Here is a 22,064-nt window from a genome sequence, read left to right on the forward strand (position 1 = left end):
ATTTTCTGCCCCTCATTTTAGCTAGTGCTTGGATTTCTGCCTTTTCCAGTCAGTTTGGAGCCCCTGAAGAAGGGAGCTGGCTGTAGCTGTGTGCTTTTGTACTTGGGTGTGTTGCCTTTCAGTGAGACTTCTTCAAAAAGGGACGAGTGTGCTGTGAGGTGTTTCTAATGAGAACTAAATAAAGCTTTTTCCTGAAAAGCTGAGGACAGGGCACGCAGCTGTCGGGACTTGCTGCTCCTTGCTTGGAGCAGGCAGTGCAGGAGTGTTGGTGTTGCAGCTGTGCCCTGCTGGCAGTGTTGGCTGAGGGTCGGTCACCCCTGCTGAGGCACTGCTGGGGCTCTCTGTGCTGCACCTCGCAGGGCAGCGGGGACAGTGCAGGGGGAGCTCTGAGCCTTGGGCTGTCCCAGCACGGGCTGGCTGCTGCCCCAGTTCCTGTCCCATGTACACGTGTCACTGTGGCTGCAGTGGCTCTTCAGTGCTTGTTTCAGGCTCCATCGTTCTGCCTTCCCTCAGGATCTCTGGGGGGTTGGCAGCTGGGAGTGTCCCCTCCCTCTGCGAAGGACCTGCGTTCTGCAGTCAGCAGCTCTCACTCCTGCAGTGGATAAGCTCCATGTGTTCTCCTCCCTAGAAAACATTCTTTTCTGATATAACTTACATCTGAAATGTCACTGACTTTTTTTTTTCCCCCCCCTCCTTTCTAGACTGATTGCATTGCCATGGAAACCATTGTTGGAAGAGAAGACTTTTCTGCTGGTAACTCCAGAAACTGTGTGGTGCTTTTGGAAGCAAAGCTCAGCTCCAGCCGGCTACTTTCATTTCCACCAGCACGGACATAGACACACATCCTTCTCATTAGTTTTTTTCATAGACATCGGCTCTCTACAATTGAATTAATTTGAATTGACGTTTTTTCATAGCTGTGCTTTGGTGATGGAATTTGGTCTTTCATGTCATATCTATTTGGGAGGCAGTGTGAATGCTAATAGGAGATCCCTGTATGTCCCTTTCTTCTTCCTGCCTCTGTTGTTAATTTTTAAAAAAAATTTATATTCTGAGAAGTCAAAGCTGGTTTCTGATTGTCTGTTTAACATGGGTTTTACTTCTCTGGTACATTAACAAGTGGTTAGCTTAAAACATGTATTGCTTAGAAATACTTTGGCAGTTCAGGATTTTTCCAGGTGACTGGGCAGAAGGAGGGAGGGAGAGGTGCACATTAGCTTGAGGGGTGAACCCATGGGACTGGATGGGTCTGAGAAAATGAGACCTCTTCTGCCTTTATTTTTCTTTTTTTTTAAGGTTTTGCTTTTATGGTACAAGAGGTATTTCTTGAGCATAGGCTAGAGGCTTTTCAGTCAAGTGTCTGTCAGAGCTTAAACGGAAATTTTTTTTTGCTCAGAATTTTGGTATGTACAAAGTAGGATTAATGGGCTGGTTGTCTTGTAGATTGTTTTTGTTCTTGTTTATAAATATGAATTGTGTAAAATGAGGTTTTTGTTCATGGATTCGAATGGAGAACTGCGGAGTCGTATCCAATGTTTGTGACTTCTGCATTAGACTTATCAGCTGTAGCTTTTTAAAGGGAAACCACCCTAATTGATCTTACTTTCAACCAAAGTCCCACTTTTAATTTGGGACTATTTTTGTTCTTTCTTTCTGGCATAATAGGGAAATAAAGTAAAATGTTGGCTCATCGATTGTCTTTATCCCACTGACAGAAATGTGAACAATGACTATTTGACATTTTTTAAAATAAGCCCTGATTTTTCTACAATTTAAGTGCTTCACTCTTGTACTGAATTTTTTTTTTGGTTGAAATGAGTTTAGCTTTTTAACACTGCTACGAACTTAAAAGAGCATGACACTAGTCATTGGTACATGCAATGGATTATAAAAGGCACTGACGATTGCTAAAGGGTTTCAAAGTGGTACACAAATCCTCATGCTGTACTGCACCACACAGCTGGGAATCCTCCACATGTATATTGTACAACGGATGGGCCAGGCTGCCTCACCTCCAACAGACAACAACCTTCACATTGCTGGTACAGTTTGTGTAACAAATCAGACACTGTCAGCTCGGATTGTTCAGTGACGTGTACCAGATCTACTTCTGAGTAGTAATGAAATGTACATGTCACTAAAATATGAGGTGATTGTTTTGGGGTTTTTTTAGGAAACATGGTACCAATCAGTTTACACAGTGTCTAGTGACAGGAAAAACTGTTGCTACAGGGTTTAAAAGCACAGACCTGTTTTTGATTCTGAAAGAGAAGTTTCAGTTGGTACAATTACTTGCTGCTAAACATACAGGAATTAAAAACACGACCACTTTTACAGACCATGATACTGTCTTGCCATATAGCTGTTGGTTGGTCTCATAAATGAATAATGCAATACGTACACAGCTTTTTATAAAGCTTTACATCTTTTCTAAGAAATCAAAATTTGGTGAAGATAGTTCTAAACATTTAATGTGAAAGGAAAAGGTTGTTTTGAAGAAATTTGTTACATACTTATTTCATATTAGAGTCCCTGAGGCTGCCATTGTACAATATACAGCACTGATTTAATACATGCTGAATAAATAAGTAAATGGGTAACCTCAAGTATAGTGGTACAAATACTAATAGGTACGGCATAATAAATATGCAATCTTTTTGAATCTCTTAGTTTACAGCAACTAATTTATTCAGTATTGTGCTGGAAGAACATTTTCAGATGATGTAAAACATATCACTATATATACTACCTTCCAGCTACCCGTTTATGCTGCTGTATAGTATGAAAATACCAATGATAGAACAATGTTTGTCCTGTAAATTTAATTTGATATTGGACAGTTATTGTCTGTACAAACTAAAACATATATGGTTGAAACTGTTCATTATATTTGCTATTTCTGCTCCACAGATCTGTTTTAAAGTTGGGCTGATTGATCTGGCTTTGTCTTCCATTGTAAATATTGTTCTGTTGTTTTCTTTGTAAAACACATCGCGTTTGCGGTTTTGGGAGACTGGCTTGAAGCTCTGTATAGTGTTTATATTTATCTGACTTGGCTTTCCATAGAGCTACTTGCAGTAAATACGTGTTCATGTAGCTCCGTGTCTGTGTTTTATTTTTAAACAAACTTCTGGGTTTTTCCGTCAGACCTCGTGCTGCAGCTGCTTCTCCTGAAAGTGGTTTTGTCACCCTGGATCCCTGAGGATTTGGAGAGGTTTTAGCACTGGTTCAAGGTAGTGATTCCCTATCTCTCCAGTTTTCTTTGCCTTTTCACTCTAGTTTAGAATTTAAGATACAGAAAACCACCCAGAATTTTCCTTGCCATGGATTCATAGTGCCTGTAAACAGTTATGCTTTGGAGTGAATACAACAACAACTAAATATATATATAAAATCAGTGACCAATACATTTTCTGCTTTAAATGTAGAAGGCATGAACAAAAAATTGCCACAACCTTTGTCCATGATTGGATAGGGAAATCTCATGATCAAAAAGTACTAGTCCTCAAAGAAATTTTCAGCAATGCATTATCAAATAGGGGCCTGACTTTGGGGCAGGAGGCAACAGGTGTGTTTTGGTGTTGTATCTTTTGCAATGACATTTTGGTTTTAAAGATACACTAAATAGGTCTCAGTATGTGAAACCCAAACACAAACAGATAATCTCATCACTTCAAGTAATGCACCCACCTGTAAAAACAACAAAAGGTAGTGCCTTCAGATTCCTTACTGACATGAAGGATATGGCAAATAATGTTCTATAGCAAGAGGCTTTTATCCATAGATGGGAATGTATATCATCTCCATAGATGTGGGTGATTACTGTGAAATATGTTGGATGAGACCTTTCTTTAAAATTCCCCAAATTCTTGCCCTGTTAATCAGAATAGTACATTGAAACAACTCCCTGGAAGGGTCAGCTTTGCTGTAAGAATAGGGTTTTCCTCAAATAAACCACTCTTTTCCTTTGGGCCCCTTTGCATAGTGTGGAGCCTGTCTTGGGAAGGAAAGGGGAATAGTGCTGCTCAACTACAGCAACAAGATCCCTACCAGCAGTGCAAACAGTGACAGTTGTTCAAACTCTGTCCAGACTGTTGTGACAGTGTCACAGTAAGTGCTGCAAACTACCTCTGACTGATTGGATTTGAAATGGGCCAACTGCCTGAGTGTTGTGGTGGTTTTTTATGTGGGGAGACACAATTTTACACTGATTTTTCAAGCCCCTTTGCGTGCCTGAGCTCTCTTGCATCTGAAGGGACCTTGTTAGAGGTACCAGGTATCAATACAATCTGTATTGCATTGTTTTTTATCCCTGCATCCTCTTTTGGCTATAATAATAGTGATTCCTCAAATACATATATATTTATATATATAACTTAGAAGTTTCTCCCCTCCTTTGTCCATGCAGAGCATGTCTTGGGGAGAGCAGGGGCTCTGAGCTTGCGTTGCATGTCTGGAAGATAGAAACTTCTCCCTCTCATCCCTTTTTGCTAAAGAAACAACCAAGCTTTGGTTACTTTGGTTTCCTTCTGAATTAATTTCCAACTTTTTAAAGCATTATGTGTACAGCCTGAGTGAGTGTGAGGCAAGAGCTCAGCAGGCTCCAAAGCTGCTGTTGGCAGAGCAGCCTCAGCCCCCATCCCATCCTACAGCCAGGGCAGAGAGCCCTTTGTAGGGACAGCAGGTGTCTGCTACTGCCCACTTACTGCCACCTTGGCTGAGGCTATCCTCAGGCACTGCTCACCTGGCTGCTGCAAAGGGGTAGAGTTAATAATCTTTTTCTCCAAAGCTTGGGAGTTCTAGATCCTTACCCTACATTTTAAATGTAGAACACTTACTGCTCCCCTGAGCTAATCACTGCCTCTGTGTCCCATTAGCAAGTGTCCTGCTTTTTCTCCACTGGACTAACCTGGAAAGACAAAATTATTCCACTCTCTTGTGGTGCAGTTTTCAGCTTGTGCTTCTAGTGGAAGTAGCCATGGCAGCAGAAGTATTGTGTGTCAGCAGAGCTGGGTAAAACTTTTCTGGGAAGGACCTGCTGAAAACACATAATGCTGCTACAGTCCTGAATCTGGCACAACAGCCCTCCCTCAGGTGTGTCCCAAGGATGGCACAGCAGCACAGGTCAGGCAGCAGGCTGACTACAGAAGTACTGCAGCTGGGTATCAAAGGATAGAGAAAATATTTGCAGACTATCAGATTTTAGAACTTGAGCATCTGTTGGTTGCAAAACCAGTATGTTGTTTTTTTCAAGTTGTAGAATTGCTTTTTAAAACAGATCCTTCCTGCACCCTCTGTTGGAAATAGTCACTAGAGAGGAACTGATTTACTCAGCAGAGGACAAAATGCTGCAGACTTCAGAGCTTCTGCAGCACAACAGTTGTGTGTGACATCTAGTTCAGGGTACAGAAGTGCTGCTGCACTGCCCTGTGTGCCCATTGAGGTTGAGGTTGTCCTCAGACTGCAAAAGTGTTTAAGAAGTTTAAATCCCACCCTAGAAATGAATATGATGTTGAAGGAAGCTTTTTCCTCTTTGTAATAGGATTTCTAGAGGGACTGAAAAGTCTCTGCCTTAAGCAGGAGGTGTATTTTTTTAACACTAGAACAGTGTAAATCCAGCCTAGGCACAAGATTACTAAATCCTGGTTTTAGAATTAAAATCAGTATTCCATTAGAAAAATTGCACTTTTTCACTCATCATTCTGGTTGCAATTTACAGTTCCCCACCTGCAGTACAAGAACTGGGCCTGTGTAGTGGGCAAGGAAAGGTGAGGACCCCCACCCCCCTCCTGCCGAGCTTTCCTGCAGTGCTCCCTCCTCCAGGCAGGGCCAGCCCCAGCAGTGCTGCTGTCACAGCTGCTGCCAAAGCCACACGGTGCCCTCGAGTGGCTGCAGCATGTCCCCAACAGCTCAGACCTGCCAGGTGCCTGCTGAGATTAACTAAAATAGCCCAAATCTGTGGGATTAGTTATGAGAATAAAAACTTGCAAAAACATACCAGATATCAGGAAAAGAGCCTTAACTGGAGCTGAAGTGGTGTCCAGAGCTGCACTGTGTTTTGGTGGTGTTGAAAACTGTTTGAAGGATCCAATGGCCAAAGCACTGATTTCCTTTTTTAATAATGAAGCTGCAAACACAAACTTTTACCTGTAGTTTAATGTTTATATAGTGATGGATAGCACCTAGAGGCCCCAACCAACATTTGAGCCCCCTCAATGTCTCTGCCCCAAGGAGCTTACAGTCTAAGCATCGAGAAGCAGAAGAGAATAATAACTGTGTTCTCTTTTATAGATCAGTAACTCCCATCCAACACAGGTCAAGTGATTTACCTGCTCTAAGGCACAGAAGGTGTGCTGAGGATTAACCCAACATCTCTTGAATCTCTGCTGCAGATCTCAAAATAAAAGATGTTCCTTCATGTCTAGACCACTTACTTTGGTCACCCCTTTGGAATTCTGTGCCTGAAGCTCTTTAAGGTTCAGGATTCCTGTCCAGGTCAAGGTCAGAGCTGCAGGGACAGAAGAGAAAACAGAGCTGTCACAAGCACAGCTGCTTTACATACTTTACTTTTCTCTGGTCATTGCACAGCTTTGGGCCCTGAAGCTGCCACAAAACCAGCAGGTCTGGGTGCTCTGTACCTTAGTTTGGAATAGGATCTCCTGTCTTGGTTTTACCTGCTGCAAGAGAAGCCCAGATCTTACAAAGAAGCACCAGTTATGCACTGCTTTACTAAACATGGTCCACTCTATTCCATGTCCCCACATCTGAACACTTTGTATTGGTAAACACTAGATGGGGTGTTGGTAGGAAGGGCTGGAAGAGCCCTTTCCTTTGAGAGCTCCTTGGCCTTAGCATCCACTTTTCTGCTGTTTTAGGACTAGGGACTGGCTGCTATGTTCATTTTAGACTTCTGCAGAGCCAGCAAGATAAGGGCTTGTGTTTACATGAAGAGACTTACTATTTTATTTCAGCTTTGGTAACAAGTTCCTGACTTGGAGGTAGCAGCAGGTTCAGTTTATTACTACGTGCATCAGCAAACCAAACTAAACTGAGCTGAAAGATACACATTGCTGAATTCCCACTCTCTACCAAGAGATATAACTGCAGCTAATGGAAAAAAGACAAAGCTATTATTATTTTGCACTTTAAACTAAAGAACTTCAGTTTCATACTCAGTTGAAAGCTTTAGAAATCAGCACCAATCTCATTGTATATCACTGCCACCTGCTTAGTCACCAGTCCTATGTCTTTTGTCAAATGTGTCAAACAAGGAGATGTCAGATGCTCCAGGGACAACTGGAAGGTAAGAACAGCCATTAGCAGATAAATTACTTAACAATATTCAATAAACAAATACACATCACCTGTAGAGAGCAGTATGTTAATTCACAAGTTAGGTTGTATTGATAGTCGAGGTGGCAATATACAATGAAAATCTGAAGGTATTGTCACTTGACAGAGTCCTGCATTGTCAGGGAGCTGTTTATACATGAGGGTAAATGAAACGCTCTGACCATAGAAGCTGAACAGTCATGCATACAAAAGTGATCACTTTTCAGCTATTGCACAAGTAGTGACACTCTTTAGACATACATAGGAGGATTCTTACAAACTGACATCAGAAAGACTGCATGCACCATCTTTCAAGGCCTTATGTGAACTATACATACACAGGAGTTGCTGTATACTGTGAATACATTGTGGATGTGTATAAATTCACATAAGATTAAAAGATAAATTTGTAAATAGGAAGATTTCCTCCAGCTTATGCTTTATTTTATTCAGAAGGTTTCTTAGTGTGTATACTATTTTGGATAAAACATGACACCACTTCAGAGGTGAAGTTTCATGTAAGCATCACCCTAAATGCTTTGGTAACTGGATATTCCCAAAGGACAGGTTCGGTTAAACCAAACTGATTACTAAAATGTGAATGTGACTTGTATTCTTAAAAGAAGGATATAGAATATGGCTAATAATTTCACATATTTTCACAAGATAAAAAACCCCTTTTCAAGTGGATTGGGTTTTCTAAGCACAAATAAAACCACTGCTAGTATGGTGTACAACATTTAAAACCCTGATCAAAATTACTTCAGAATAATTGTGCATTCCCCAAATATATCACATTGGCAACTGAGGAAGGAAATGAAAAATTAAATGAATAAATTGGCATAAGAGGGGTAAATTCTCTCTGTACCACAAGTTTCATAATAAAATACTGTCTTATCTTTTAATTTTAGACATAAGGATTTTTATATCAGTCTGGTTTGTTTCTAGATGACTGAAAGTTTAGATTAAAAAGGTGTTTACACAATATACACATTTCATTACTTACAAAGAGAAATAAGCTTAAAATTTCATATTAAAAATACAGTAGGGTTAGTAGCACCATGAAAAATGTTTTTCAAAACTGCAGTCTTGTTATTTTAAACATACTCAGTGCGTCGTGTTCTTCTCAATTCTCTTGGTTGATCAAAAAGGTGCCATTTTGGTACAGGGAGAGAAATGAAAAAATTAATCTTCTGATCCTTTGTGAACCTCAAGTGTTCTTTTCTGTTTCCAAGAGGTCAATTCTTTCATCTTAGTCTTGTTGTCAAATACATACTGAACAACCCTTAGTTTGGCACATGAGTGAGGTACACTTGAATTTGCATGGTTAAAACAGTTTGGATTTGTTTTTTCTTTTCTTTCTGCACAGTAGCACCATTGTTGCAGCTGGAAGACAGTGCATCTTAGGAATTTTCAACTGTTTTATAAAACATTCTCCAAGATGTTACGTCTTCTTCATGCAAACTTGACAACGACTAATCCGCGTCCTCAAGTCTCCAGCTTTCAGTGTCTCAGACTGAGGTTTGCTGACAGACACACACAAAGGAAAGGTTGCATTAGGTTTTTCTTTGTTTACAGTTCAGCATCCACTGAATTCACTGATTCATTTAAAACTAAAGTATGTGAGCAGGCAATGAATTCTGAATTGGAGATTTTTTTCTAAGAGGGCTCATTCTGTCTGTTGCCAGCAGCAGGTGACAGATGCTCAGTTGTGTCAGTGTCCCCAAGGTATGATAAGCACCTGTTTCAGTCTGGCAGATGATGGAGCACAAACACAACCCAAGGGGAAGGTGAATTGTGTACATTTGAGACTGTATCTGGGTCTGTTTCTGGCCTTTAGTGGAAGGGTACTTTAACAACACACCCAAAGTACTGCTACAGTCAAAGCTGCATTTAAGTGGTAGCTTTACCAAATAATTTATTTTTATTTTGATTTTGAAAGGGTAACAAGATGGGAGATTAATGCAATTAGTGTAATATGTGTGCACACAAGTCAAATGCTTAAAAGCTTCTTTAAAAAATAGAATGAAGAAGAAAGTTGTTTTAATGGGAGGAGGGACAAAACATTAAAGGCAAATCTCAAGGGTGCATGGCAGTTACCAATAGGAAGTTTTCACTGGTCAATCACCAATAATCAGCTACCCAGAAAACTGAAGAGTGATGAATTATCATGTCAAGTACCCTGACTGTAGGTGTTACACAAAGCCAACGTAGGGGCCACTACTGCTCCAAGCATAGTGCCAGCCCTGTGCTACAAAGTTACACTTGTCAATTAGGTGGCAGTGGGAATATTAAGAGTTTTTTCATCAGCACACAAACAGGGCAGTAGCTATTTATTCTATGAAAGGACATGTTTCTTCAGTTAAGAAATGATTTGCTACTCAACTTGAAAGGGATAAAGTTGGAGCTGAGAGACTCCAGCTGACTGCAGAGTAGCTGAGGACACAATGGCCACTGGCTTCCTTGCAGCCAAAATATCATCCTGTTTCCTTCTGCAAAGTGTGGAAGAAAATGCTAACCATGGAGGGTAGGAAACCTTCTTCATGTAAGATTTTTAAAAACAAGTCATATGAACCTCTGCCTCTAAAGATTTAAGAGTTGATCTTGCCCTTCACTCCTATCCCTTGTATATCTGTGAATCAACTTTTGAAATATTTGGATTTATTGAAAGGTTTAGCAAGAAAAAAATCAAAATTGTTCTTTTGGGCTCCAAATATAGTAAACACAGTAGGACTACTTTCAGAGGAGGTACTACAACAAAATGTGAATGAGAGCTGACACAAAAAGAATCTGGCTCCTTGCAAAACAGAATGTGCCCTAGCAAGTTTTCACATAATATTAAAGGCTTACCAAAGAAACACTTGAAAAACTGGTTGTGAGGGGGAAAACAAGCTAAGTAATTTCCCTATATCCCTATAAACAAATACCTTTTGATCTTTGGAATAAATTCAGTTTCAAAAGCATTCATTCTGGAATAAAGCAATAGACAAGAAACAGGTTTTCTTACCTGAACATTTCTGACACCTCTACAGTTGCCAGCCAGAAGCTGTAGGAATTGGCATAGTAATTACAGGTGCCCCGGCCATGGCATTCGATGAACGGCGCTGAGCGGAACTCTTCCAAACAGGAGCCAGGAGATGCCAAGGCCTGCCCAGAGCCCTCTGCTCCAGCACTCGTGTGCTAGGGGAGGGAAGAAGGACACAAACAAGGATCTTAGGTGTTAAAAACTGAATAGCACAGCAGTCAGCTACTGTTCATTCTTGGCAGAGATATTGTGGTGTCAGACACCTCCATAAACGCCAGTGACACCGAGATCTGCGTACTGTCAGTCCTGGTGACCTTGGTTAGGGGCTGAAGGTAAAATGCCAACCCTTGCAGTTCTTATCAGTGTCCTAAAGCAGCTGAGGACACAGGTGGGCAGGCAGTAGCTGCTTCTGGAGTAGGAGGCAGTTCTTACCATCATGAAAGAGTAACCAATCCAGAGGGAGTCCCAGCCTGGAGGACATGAAGGGATCTGAATGGTCTGGCTGTGGACAGCTATCACCATAGCAGGAGCTTCACACACAACACACCTGGACACACAGGAATGCCAGAGAAACACATGATGTTAAAATATAATAGGAGGATGTTTTATTAAGAATTCTTACACTGAAAAAGGGAACAAAACTCACCTATTAACCCAGACTTCCATTTCTCACATATTTTGTAACTGCAATAAGAGTAGTTTGGAGCTCAAATCTGTCTGTATTTTCACTACATTGGGTAAAATACTGAAGCAGTCCCTGAAACAAAAACTGGAAGCTCAAAGTCCCCGGGTGAGTGCCTTAATCCTAAAGCCAATGGCTTCCAAGTTCTCTTTCCTCTCCACAGTGATCTCACACTGCTGACTACAGAGATTGCTTGTTTGAGAAAAGCTGTACAGCCTCTTATCACTGCTGCAGGGAGATGAACCTCTGCAGACAATGAACACTTAAAAAACCCCTATTTTTCTAGTGTCTCCCACAACAAACCATGACAGATTTATCTGTTAATTCCCAAACTGCATGTTGGAAACACATGGGTAAGATGTTCTATTTCTCAGACACTAAAGCAGAGCTGCTGGCCCGCTGTGCCTCACCGGCTGATGAAGGGCTGGATGCTCGGCCCAGTCAGTGGCTCCATGCTCATCGGCATCGACTCGGGGGTTGACAGCCAGTAGGAATAGTCATTCCTTGAGGCAAAGTTACAAACATTGTTGATGTTGCAGAACATGAAGGGCATGGTGCTGAAACGTCTAAGACAGCTCCCAGCAGTACCTACAGAGTAAGACACAAGACAGCAAAGTTTTCACTTCATTGCTTTTTATAGCAACTCTTTGAGAGCAGTACTTGTGGATCCTTCCTCTCCCTCCTGTGAGTGCACAGCAAGGGCCATCAGATTGTCATAGGGGGAAAAAAACTTCATTTTGGTTTACATTCCTTCATCCTGAATTACAATGTGCATCCTCTGAAGATATCAGATTTTAGCATGCAATCCCCATCCTCCTCTAGAAATCTCCAAGACTGCTCTGTCTTCAGAGAACCCAAGCACTTGAAGAAGCAGCTACAACATGTTTCTTAAGGAGAGAGCATACAGAATATCTCACCCAAATCCTGGCCATGTGCTCTCTCATTTCCTTGCACATATAGAAGAGAGAATCCATCATATATTCTTGCTGTTCCCTGTGGACATAGTGGTGTATCCCTGGTCTGGCTGTGCCGAGTTATAAGGAATCCATGAGCAACAGAAGCTGTTCCAGGAAGACCAGGTGGGCCTTGTAAACCATCGGGACCAGGAGGTCCTTGTACTCCTCGTGAACCTGTTCACAGGAGAGAAACAACACACCATTGTGTTAACACCATTGCTTGCTCTTTTAGGACCTACACATCTCTGGAAGGTTGTTGGTCTCATGATTGAGTGCTTCTGTTTTCTGTTTTAGGGCACCTGGTATTTCCTAACACTGTCTTCCTGGATTTTTTTTTTTTTCATTTAAGCTTGGTTGAATCAGGGAGATTGTCATAGGTGGTTGTAACAGTGCAACTTCTCTGTTTTGTAGGGGTATTGTGAAGCTAAATACTCTCAGGGTTGTCAGGCATTATAATAACTGCAGAAAACACTGCAGCCACTGGAATGACTTCAGTCAGCTCCCCACTTCCAAAACATATCTGTGTGTGCAGCCTAAGATAATGTTGAAATAGAGATCAAGATCACAAAATAAATCACAGAGCCAGAAACAGGGGCAAGTCTTACTCCAGGCCATGCTGTGGTAACACCTGAGCCAAAGCTCATCAAAATGAAAAAGCTGCTGCCAATTTTGGAACAGGTTACTAAAAGTGGAAATAACCTAGAACAGCCTTGAATGTGAGCAAAAATGAGTCAAATAACTGAGAAATGTATAAGGAAAGACTGTTCTTGAACAGCAATATCAGGAAATATAACTACAGATATTTAGACTGTGTTATTCTGCAGTCATTATTTACATTTTTTTACTAAGATAATGCTAACAGATTTCATAAAGCTGCTCAGACAAAAAGGAAAAATATCTATTACCTTTAGAAAATTTTCCCAGTGCCTTGTCTGATTTCTCAAATCCTAGTTCAGTAGTTCTAAGCAATACCTAAATGGTAGTCCAATGTCTGATTTTAGTGAAACTCTTTTATGAAGCCTATTTTTCCCCATTCATAATTTACATGCAAAATAAGCAATATTTTACTCATCTCTCTCTTCAGTTTCTTACAATTTCATTATCTCCTCTGCATCACCTGTGCTGCAAAGGGGATACCATTAAGCTTGAGGTAAAGCATTTGACAATGTTTTTCAGCAATGACCAGCAATGTGTTGGTGCCAAGAATATTCCAAATCAAAGAATGTTCAGGTGTTTGTAATATTTTTGCATTAAGAAAATCCTAAAAGTATGATTTTATCATTATTCCCATGAAGCAAAGATGTTACTTCCCAGTATTAGCCTCCATTCAGAAATGGGCATCTCTTTTTCCAGTGAGTCCTCATAGCATCAGTGCCCTACCTGGTTGGCCTGGAAGACCTCTCTCTCCTTTTCGTCCTGCTGGACCATCAAAACCAGGAAGTCCATCTCTCCCTGGGTCACCAGGAAGACCAATTGGACCTAGAACACACAAAAGCATAACTGAAATAAAAGCTCTTGAAATCTCACTACAGAAATCTTCAAGTTGTCAGTGACTTGTCTGTTGCTTATTTCTGACACAAGGGAAGAACAGCCCAGATGTGTATGGTGGGATCCTGTGTTTATCTGTTAACCTGCATTTCTCTTGGCCCTTGCTGAGCTCAGTAACTCATCTCTGCAGCCTGTGCCATGTCACTGGCACTGCCACCTGCACTCAGATACATTTCTGGCCATGTCCTCTGCAGCCACCTTGGATCATACCTGGCAATCCCTGTGGCCCTGGCAATCCAGGTGGCCCTTTGGAGCCAGGCTGTCCTGGAGGACCTGGGGAACCAGGATCACCTTTGACAACAATGCTTCGTCCAATGGTACCTGGTAAACCTGGTGGACCTGAGAAAAGGAAGATTGGTATTAGATAACCAAGGTGGAAGTCAGCATTAGAAACAGTTTATTTCAAAATCAGCAGCCAAGAGCTCCATCACTGCAAGAAAGAATAAGTGTATGTATGTATAGGACAAAAAAGTACTCTTGGTGACCCCCCTCAGTGGAGTAAATCCATACAGACGGGATACAGAGTATAAAACATATTAGAATTACTTGTAGGGGCTAAAAAGTACAGGTTGGAATTATGCTGAACATCTTGCTCACTTCACTTTGACTGCTGGCTGAAACCAACTCATCTGTGTAACAAATGCTATGACAGGGAGCCAAAGTGACAGTGCCACTACCCAGGACTCTTACCTGGTGGGCCTGGCAGTCCCTGGCTGCCTGTGAGGCCAGCGGGTCCTGCAGGTCCAGTGGGACCCTTCATACCTGAAACATCAAATTCACACAGTTACCCAGTGAAAGAACATGCTGTTCTACAAAGTCTGCTACAGGAATGGCCTAAACAGGCTGTTACTGTGTCTGGAGGTTTTGCTCAGAATGCTGGTTAAATACCTGGGAATAGCCAGTGAAATACCTGGGAATCCTGGAACGCCTGGAACCCCGGGGTCACCCTTCATTCCATTCAGACCTGGACGACCAGGATCTCCCTGAAGAAAAGAGCCTCACGTTATTCCCTCATGTCAGCAGCTGCAGAGAACCAGGATGGAACAGGTGGCTGGGGACAACAAAGCCCACTGGGGGCTGGCAGTGAGACAGGGAACACGAGGCTGCATGGACAGCTCCGGCTCCCATGGGAATACAGCAGGGACATCCTGCCTAGATACTGGGGGATAGCTGAGGAAAAGATCCTCTGCCTTGCTACAAGACAGGGTGTTAGCTACCACATTTTGGCTTTTATTATGTTAAACTGCATGTTCCACACAAATATATTCCATTTTTATTTGATTTAAAAATTAACTAGGTGAAAACTCCATTTCTTGTCCTACCTGGCGTCCAGGTGGTCCTTGATCTCCCTTTGGACCAGTCAGGCCAGGTGGACCAGGTGGACCTGGGTTCCCTTTTTCCCCTTTAAGTCCTCCACTGCCTGGTGGCCCTCGTGGACCTTCTGGGCCTGGTGGACCTTAACATTGCAGAACAAATACGCACACATCAGTATGTATCATTAATTTTCCCCAAGTTTGTGCCTTCAGTGTTTAAAAAAAAATAATATTTTGGCTTAATTTCCCAGCTTTGTTTCAGTGCTAAATTCAGGGTAAACTAAAAGGAAAACAAGTAAGAGGAATTATTTGCACTACCCAACTCAGGAACCAAGGCCCCTTATCTAGCTGATGAAGCAGGTCTTTCCAGAAGGCAGTGCAGCTCACCTGCATTAGCAGCTTAATGGTGACCAGACCAGTGCCTTTACCAGGAGCCAAGAAACCCAAAATTAGATGGTACAAATATCCTCTCTGCCGACCTGCATTACATTCACTGTGTCTTAAGTGCTTCTTAACAGCCTGAATTCCTTTTGTAAGGTAGTATCAACACTAGCACAGAGCAGTGTAAACACTGTAGTGCTGCTTTCTTGTTAGCATTTGACATACCTATTAAGGAGCACTCGTGTGCTGTCTCCTGACTGCTGGGCAGCAGGAAGCTTGTCATTCTGCCTTGCCTACATAGCATGAGCTGCAGAAACTTCCTTATGTTGAATGACTCTCTCTGCAACTAATTTTTTTAATCTTTAGTGGACTTACACTGTGTAAATCTAATAGAGAAACTGGGCTGGTCTTTAAATATTTTGCCTTTGTTACAGCCAGATTAATCCAAAACAAAGCAGTGGGTATAAAAGAAACTTTGATATCTGGGGAACTCAAAGATGAGACCTCCACCTTTGTCCCACCATCTAAGTGGAAGGTAACCAGTATAATTTTTGTGGCAAAATAAACCATAAGCAAGTGCAGAACAGCTAATAACATTTTACAAGTTAGAGCTCATAATTGGATTAACAAAAGGATTTTTTTGCAGGACAGTGCTATGACATTCTCTCCTGTAGTACAAAACTAACACTTATCAGTGGATTTTCAGTCCTTCTCAACTTTGAATCTCCTTTGATATCCTCATAGTCTATACCCAATGGATAAATTTGATGATTTGTGTTTCTGCATGCAAATTTGAGTATAGAATTCCTTCCCTTTTAAAATCAATAGCAGTTTTGTACCAGATTTCACACATATCTTGTAGCAGTTTCAGCTACAGAAAACATCCCATCATGCGAGGATTTTTTGTGTTTATTTTGGTCTTTCATACTGGTCTGGTACTGTACACATGCAAAATAATACCAGGTTACCATCTGGGGCATGCTAATCAAACACACACGGTCTGCAGAGTAACCACAGCCCTTAAAAAGACAATCACAGAGTTACAGGAAAACATCTGTTTCTCTTACATCAAGTGCAATGCAGTAAAACAAATTGCCCGAGTTAAGAGTCTAACCTGGAGGCCCTGGAAGGATCAGAGTTCACCAAAGCCCAATGATCGATGTTAGAAGGGTCAGACATCACAGTACAAAACAAGATTACTAGTTAGAAATAGTACAGATGACAGCATATACACTACACACAATCCATTTCACCAACATATTTTGTATTTACAGTATAATCCACATGCATGCATAAAACCACACATGAATACACAAACAGGTATTTTCAGATACTAGTTATTCTGGTGACTAGGCTCTACTGAAACTAATTTGACACTTCATTTAACAGCAAACTTAAAGCTTCACTAGAGAACATATTATTGCTTTAACATTACAGCTAAGGCCTATAAATGGTTAGTCCTGCTCACAACAGGGTTTGGACTATGCAACCATTTCACTGACAATACTCTCAGGGCCTGGAGCTTGGCAAATAGGAAAATTGTGAATTATAGCTCACTCTTGTGCAAAATTCTGCTTTGGGCAGAGGGGAAGTGTTACTAACAGAAGGACTTATCACTACTAATCAGGTATGAGGCTCAACTATCTGTGAATACAATTCCAGGACTGAAAAGTAGGCTTATTCCTCTTTGAAACTGTAAGCAGGATTGACATGGATCAACAGGGCTGCAAATGCTGTGAGCAAAAACACAGCAGAACTTGCAAATTTAGAATTTGTTGTCTTTACTGTTGGCATTATTTTGTCTTGATAAAAATATTTCAAGATGCTAATTTACCTGCTCAAGGTTATATGGAAAATGGCATGTGAGAACATCCTTAGAAAAATGATTTAAATGTCCTCTCTCAAAAGATAAGCTGGCTGTCCCTACAATGCTCCTAAGTTAATATATATATTTTAGCTCCTGTGCCACTTGCATATTTCATGTCAGTGAAATGATTTAAATATATCAACATATCACCATGCAATTTGCAGCTAAAAACTACAATAAATACACAAGTTTACCTCACAGCACTATTTCTTACATATTTGGTAAATTATTTTAATACTAACTGTAATACATTTGTTAAAAATAACGACATGGACATTTCATTGTTACTGTTAAGTACTTATAAACTATATTGCACTGATAGGTAAGTTTTGCTATGATTTATAAATCAGTCCTACACATGTTCATCACCGAATTCTGGCTGATCACAGCCACAGGGTGGAACAAGACTTGATGCAATTGCTCAGTTCCTCTCAGCACCCCATGATGGCAGCTCTCTTTGAAAGTGTGGTTACTGCTTGAGTGACCACAGTTAAATTAAAAGGTAAAGCCACATTTCCTTTTTTTGACATGGCTGCACAAAGATAGGATTTAAACATCAGGGGCTACCAATTTTGCTACCTTGTGGTGCTTAGTACAGCAGGCTGAAAACTAAAATTTATTCCTTTCTTAAATTTTCATGACAGTTCTTTGCTGCCTGAAAGTCATCATAGCAAAACCTAAAGACATCATTATTATTAAATAGATATACCAAGTCATTTTCAGTCTAGACACAGATGGTAAAATCTTCCCAAGTGCCAATTTGTGCTCCATGTCGATACACTAAGGTTACAATAAATGTCTCAGCAATGTTCTCACCAATTCTATCCCACTGCCCTAGTGCCCGGGAGGACATGGCTGTGAGCTTTATTTTCATTAAATACTTGTGGAAGGAAGAACTTTCTTCATTTCTTCTAAATAGGCTACTGAAGTGAAACAATGGAAATAAGGATTTCTCTGCACTGCAAACTTAAAAGGCTCTAAGTTGGGAATCTAAAGCATCATTGTTAGTCTATATAAATTTTCCTACAGATACTGTTGGTATAAAAGAAGCATCTGATTTATTTAAGTCACTTGAGAGTGTCCAAAATCAACAGTAGCAGGTGCTACAAAAATTACTACTGTCACTTGCCCAAGCTGCAACACACAATTATGCAGCAAGTCATGGGAGGACAGTGCAATGTGCTTCTTAAAAAAAAAAAGCTGAAAATCAGAATATATTGTTTCCAACTGCACTGAGGAAAAAAAAAGCTAAAAACAAGTTTCACAGCTGGGGACACTATAAAAGCCTTGCAAATCTAGACTCACATGGTCTTCCACCATGGGCAGAGCAACTGTGTCCTTCCAATGTCAGTCCCACAACAACATGGAAGAGAGGGCTGAAAGCCAACTCTGAGCATTCTTTTCCCACCACAAATTAAAAGGTATGTCTGAAACATGACTCTGCATATCTACATTTAGCCACTACAAAAGTAATACATTCATTTTCATGCAAAGTTATTATTTTGGAGTTACGGGGCTAACCTGAGGGACCTGGGAGTAGGGGGTCAGAATTCACCAAGATCATCATTAGAACAAGGGGAAAAACATCAAAATTGTTAGAAATATCAACAAACTAACATATTCAACTAAACCTTTCTTTTTAGATTTAGCTCAATATTCCTTTACATACAATGTGCAAAACACCAAACTATTATTATTCATAGCAAGGAAAACAGACATGTGGAGTAACAGCAGTGTTCTGTTGCCCTGGAAATTGGCATAATTTCATAATGAATTATTAAATCTATGCCAACACCATCTATCAATGTTTATTTTAGGGGTAACTCAACTGGAGTCAGAGAACTACATCATGTTTGACTTCATCTCTTTTACTAATCTTAGAATATACCCAGAAGTCAACAACAAACAGTACACGCAAACAGCTTCTGGTTTTATTTCTGTCCCTGGAAGGGGTAATTTGACAGCCACACAGCTGCTTTTATGAGTAACTGCCTTATGTTGAAATGTTACAAAATCAGCATTCCAACAATAGACTCTGTTATCATTAGAAACAAAAGGCTGGAGTGCTGATTGTACCAGAACTGCAATAATAGTTTGGTTTATCCACATTAGTTCACACATAACTGAGCAAAACAAATGCTTCACTTTATACATTGCATGCAACAAAAATGGAAGTAAGAGAAAGAAAGAGAAAAAGAGAGAGAACATGGCTGAGCAGAACCTCACTGGTTGTTTCCCCTTCTGATAAACCTGCACAAAATGAGTCCCACCATTGCTCCACCTTCCCAGCTGATCAGAATCAGTAAACACTTGATTTAGGCAGGGAAGTGTGAACAGATGAGCAGCTCCATAAAGCCCCAGTGCTACAGCAGAGCAGAGATCTCAATTGGTACTTCTATTATACCTCAGAGGTTGCTTAGCCTGGTGTACTTTTAAAGACTTCTTTAAAGTTTGGAGATCTCCTCTGTATAAGAAACTTTTAAAAATTAAAGCCTATACTGTTATGGACCAGTCACTGTCCTGGGCCAAAATTTTAATTGCTGCACTACCCTGTATACAGAAGAATTAACAGAAAGTCCAAAGCAAACTGGGGGCTACAAACATGCTGCAGGGATGATCCAGTGCCTGGTTAGAGCCCCTGGGGCACAGCAGGGAACAGTCAGTTCCTCCAGGAAAAGGGGGGGAAGGCATGCACTCCACATTCTACCAACCAAATAGGAAACCAGGGAGGCATTGGGACTGGCTGGGGATTATTAACCCATAGGGTGGTTGTTCCACATCAGTCACACACAAAGCAGGTTTAGGATGAAACACAATGGAAGTATTTTTACTGGCACTAAAAGAAAACCTCATTGTACTGGCAAACAGCACCCCAGTTCTAAGGTGTTATAGATTAAAACCAATGTTTATAATGACTCGTTTTTTAAATAGACAGTTAGGGTATATATGAGTTCATAGCCTACTCTGCAAAAGAAAAAACTCATATTGCTATTGATAATAACATATGATTCAATTCCAGCTCTAGGGAAAATATTTTGATAAAATTCCATTCAAAGAAGCATTATTCAGTGTGACTGCCTCCTCTTGTGTCAGAAGCAAGCATGAGGAAAATGGGAACCTTTAAATCTTTTCAAGTGTATACTGCAATGCTAAACTCTCCCTTGATACCCAAAAATCAACAATATCTGTGTTGCAGCTATTTTACAAATGTACTATCTCAAAACTAACTTTCCTCTGAAAAGTCTTTTATTTAAAGAATAACTTGAGGGCAATAAACAAAAATATTACTGCACCATTAATCTGCAAAGGAAGAAAATCCCTGTCATCAACCAATGGCTTGGTTTGAAAGCAGTCTCCTTTAGGGGAGCACATAACAAGCCTGTTATGTGAGATGAATCTTAGATGTAGCAAAGTACTTCTAGATTAAAGATCCAGAAATAAGCTTGAGCTGGAGCAGTGGCAGGTTCATTTAAATTAGATTTTTTCAAGAGCAGTATCTAAATGCAAATAAACATTCTCTACCACAAAACACAAATCAGTTTCTAACACAGGCCAGGTAGTTGCTCAGCCATGTTAACTCAGTGTAGTGTTTTCTCATTCCCAGAATTAGTTGGTGCAGGAACAAGATGCAAACATGGAATGGAAAGATGAACACGGCACGATGGAGCGCGGAGTCCACGGGAGCCACGATGGAGCAATGACTTGTGTTACATGGCCCGGAGATGAGGAGCAGTGTCCAATCTGACCATGCTGGGATGCTAGTGGGAATTGGATTTTCATGACTCAGAATGATGGGGCTTGTTACGTTTGGTGTTTGTGCGCGGTGACGTTTGCTGATGGTGTGACACTGCCAAGGCCTCAGACGTTCAGAGGCCGGATCGTGCTTGTGAGGGATTATTGGGGCAGCATGCGGAGAACCTCCCGCGGGGAAACGCCTTTGATTTTTGCTGCCAGGCATCCGAAATTTAGAGAAACTAAAGCTAGTTTATTTATAGGTACTGGGTTTTTTTGGCAACAAAATTCTCTAGTTGCCCACACACCTATGCCATGAGGCTTGATCTTATCCATCCAAATAAATGGAGCCAATTTAAAGGCTGATGACCCACCAGCAAAATATCAAAGTACTGGCAGATGTTCACAGGTATGGATCATGCTCTTACCTGGCCTTCCTGGAACACCTGGTGGGCCAGGGCTACCTTTAGGACCTTCCAGAGGTGGCCCTGGTATTCCTGGTGGACCTGGTGGACCCTGCAGACCAGGGAATCCCTGGAAACCTGGTTCTCCCTTCGGGCCTGGAAGTCCAGGGGGTCCCGGTGGGCCAGGTAACCCCAGTTCTCCTTTTTGCCCTGTAAAAAGTCATCTTTGTGAATACTGTTACAAATTTATATAAAGCCCAAAAGCCAACTTGCCAAGCCATTTCTCTCTCTTGCAGAAGGCACAAGTCTGGCCACAACTCCCCTTATTTGCAGGGTGAGACAGGGTAAAATTGTCTAACATTCAGAAAAGAGCGAGGGCTAATAATCCTTGCAGGAGAAAGTGCTATAGATTATAACATGTTAAAAAGTCTTCCTAAGTCAATGATGCTGTAATTCATAAACAACTTTGGAGACTGTAAGCCTACAAATAAGGGTTTCTATGAAGAAACCTGTCAGTATTAAGACTCCATCCTTTTCTTGAGATGTTGCTGAAAATTAAGACATACTTGCATAATTTTCAAATAAGCCTGGAGAATTTAGGAGCTTTAATGCTACTAGAGAAGAGCAATGTATAAAATACCTATACTTGCAAAGCAGCTTCATTTGTCATCTGTTGTATGAATGCTTTATTTACTGACACCAATCAGCAAAGTTCCACACAATGCAATAGGCTATTGCTCTGTGTGCATTTATTCGGGCTGCATAATTGCTAATTTACAAAATATAGTGGTCAGTAATAAAATGTCTTTATTGCTGTGGTTAAT

The 22,064-nt window shown here is 41.0% G+C and overlaps 1 protein-coding gene across 2 annotated transcripts in view; it reads right to left on the bottom strand.

Moving 5' to 3' along the window:
- Positions 1–6,100: 6,100 nt before the first annotated feature.
- Positions 6,101–22,064, bottom strand: part of COL4A5 (collagen type IV alpha 5 chain) — a 74,574-nt gene continuing 58,610 nt past the window's right edge. For both annotated transcript variants that reach the window (XM_077185819.1, XM_077185818.1), the window contains exons 41-51: positions 21,265–21,450; positions 14,866–14,999; positions 14,454–14,526; positions 14,234–14,305; positions 13,754–13,882; positions 13,376–13,474; positions 11,957–12,169; positions 11,450–11,627; positions 10,790–10,904; positions 10,340–10,512; positions 6,101–8,858 (exon numbers count right to left, since the gene is read on the bottom strand). In XM_077185819.1, coding sequence (XP_077041934.1) covers positions 8,777–8,858; positions 10,340–10,512; positions 10,790–10,904; positions 11,450–11,627; positions 11,957–12,169; positions 13,376–13,474; positions 13,754–13,882; positions 14,234–14,305; positions 14,454–14,526; positions 14,866–14,999; positions 21,265–21,450 — 1,454 coding nt within the window. In that variant the 3' untranslated portion in view covers positions 6,101–8,776. The remainder of the gene's footprint in view (positions 8,859–10,339; positions 10,513–10,789; positions 10,905–11,449; positions 11,628–11,956; positions 12,170–13,375; positions 13,475–13,753; positions 13,883–14,233; positions 14,306–14,453; positions 14,527–14,865; positions 15,000–21,264; positions 21,451–22,064) is intronic.

The sequence above is a fragment of the Agelaius phoeniceus genome, chromosome 14, assembly GCF_051311805.1.
Source record: "Agelaius phoeniceus isolate bAgePho1 chromosome 14, bAgePho1.hap1, whole genome shotgun sequence".
NCBI classification, from domain to species: Eukaryota; Metazoa; Chordata; class Aves; order Passeriformes; family Icteridae; genus Agelaius; species Agelaius phoeniceus.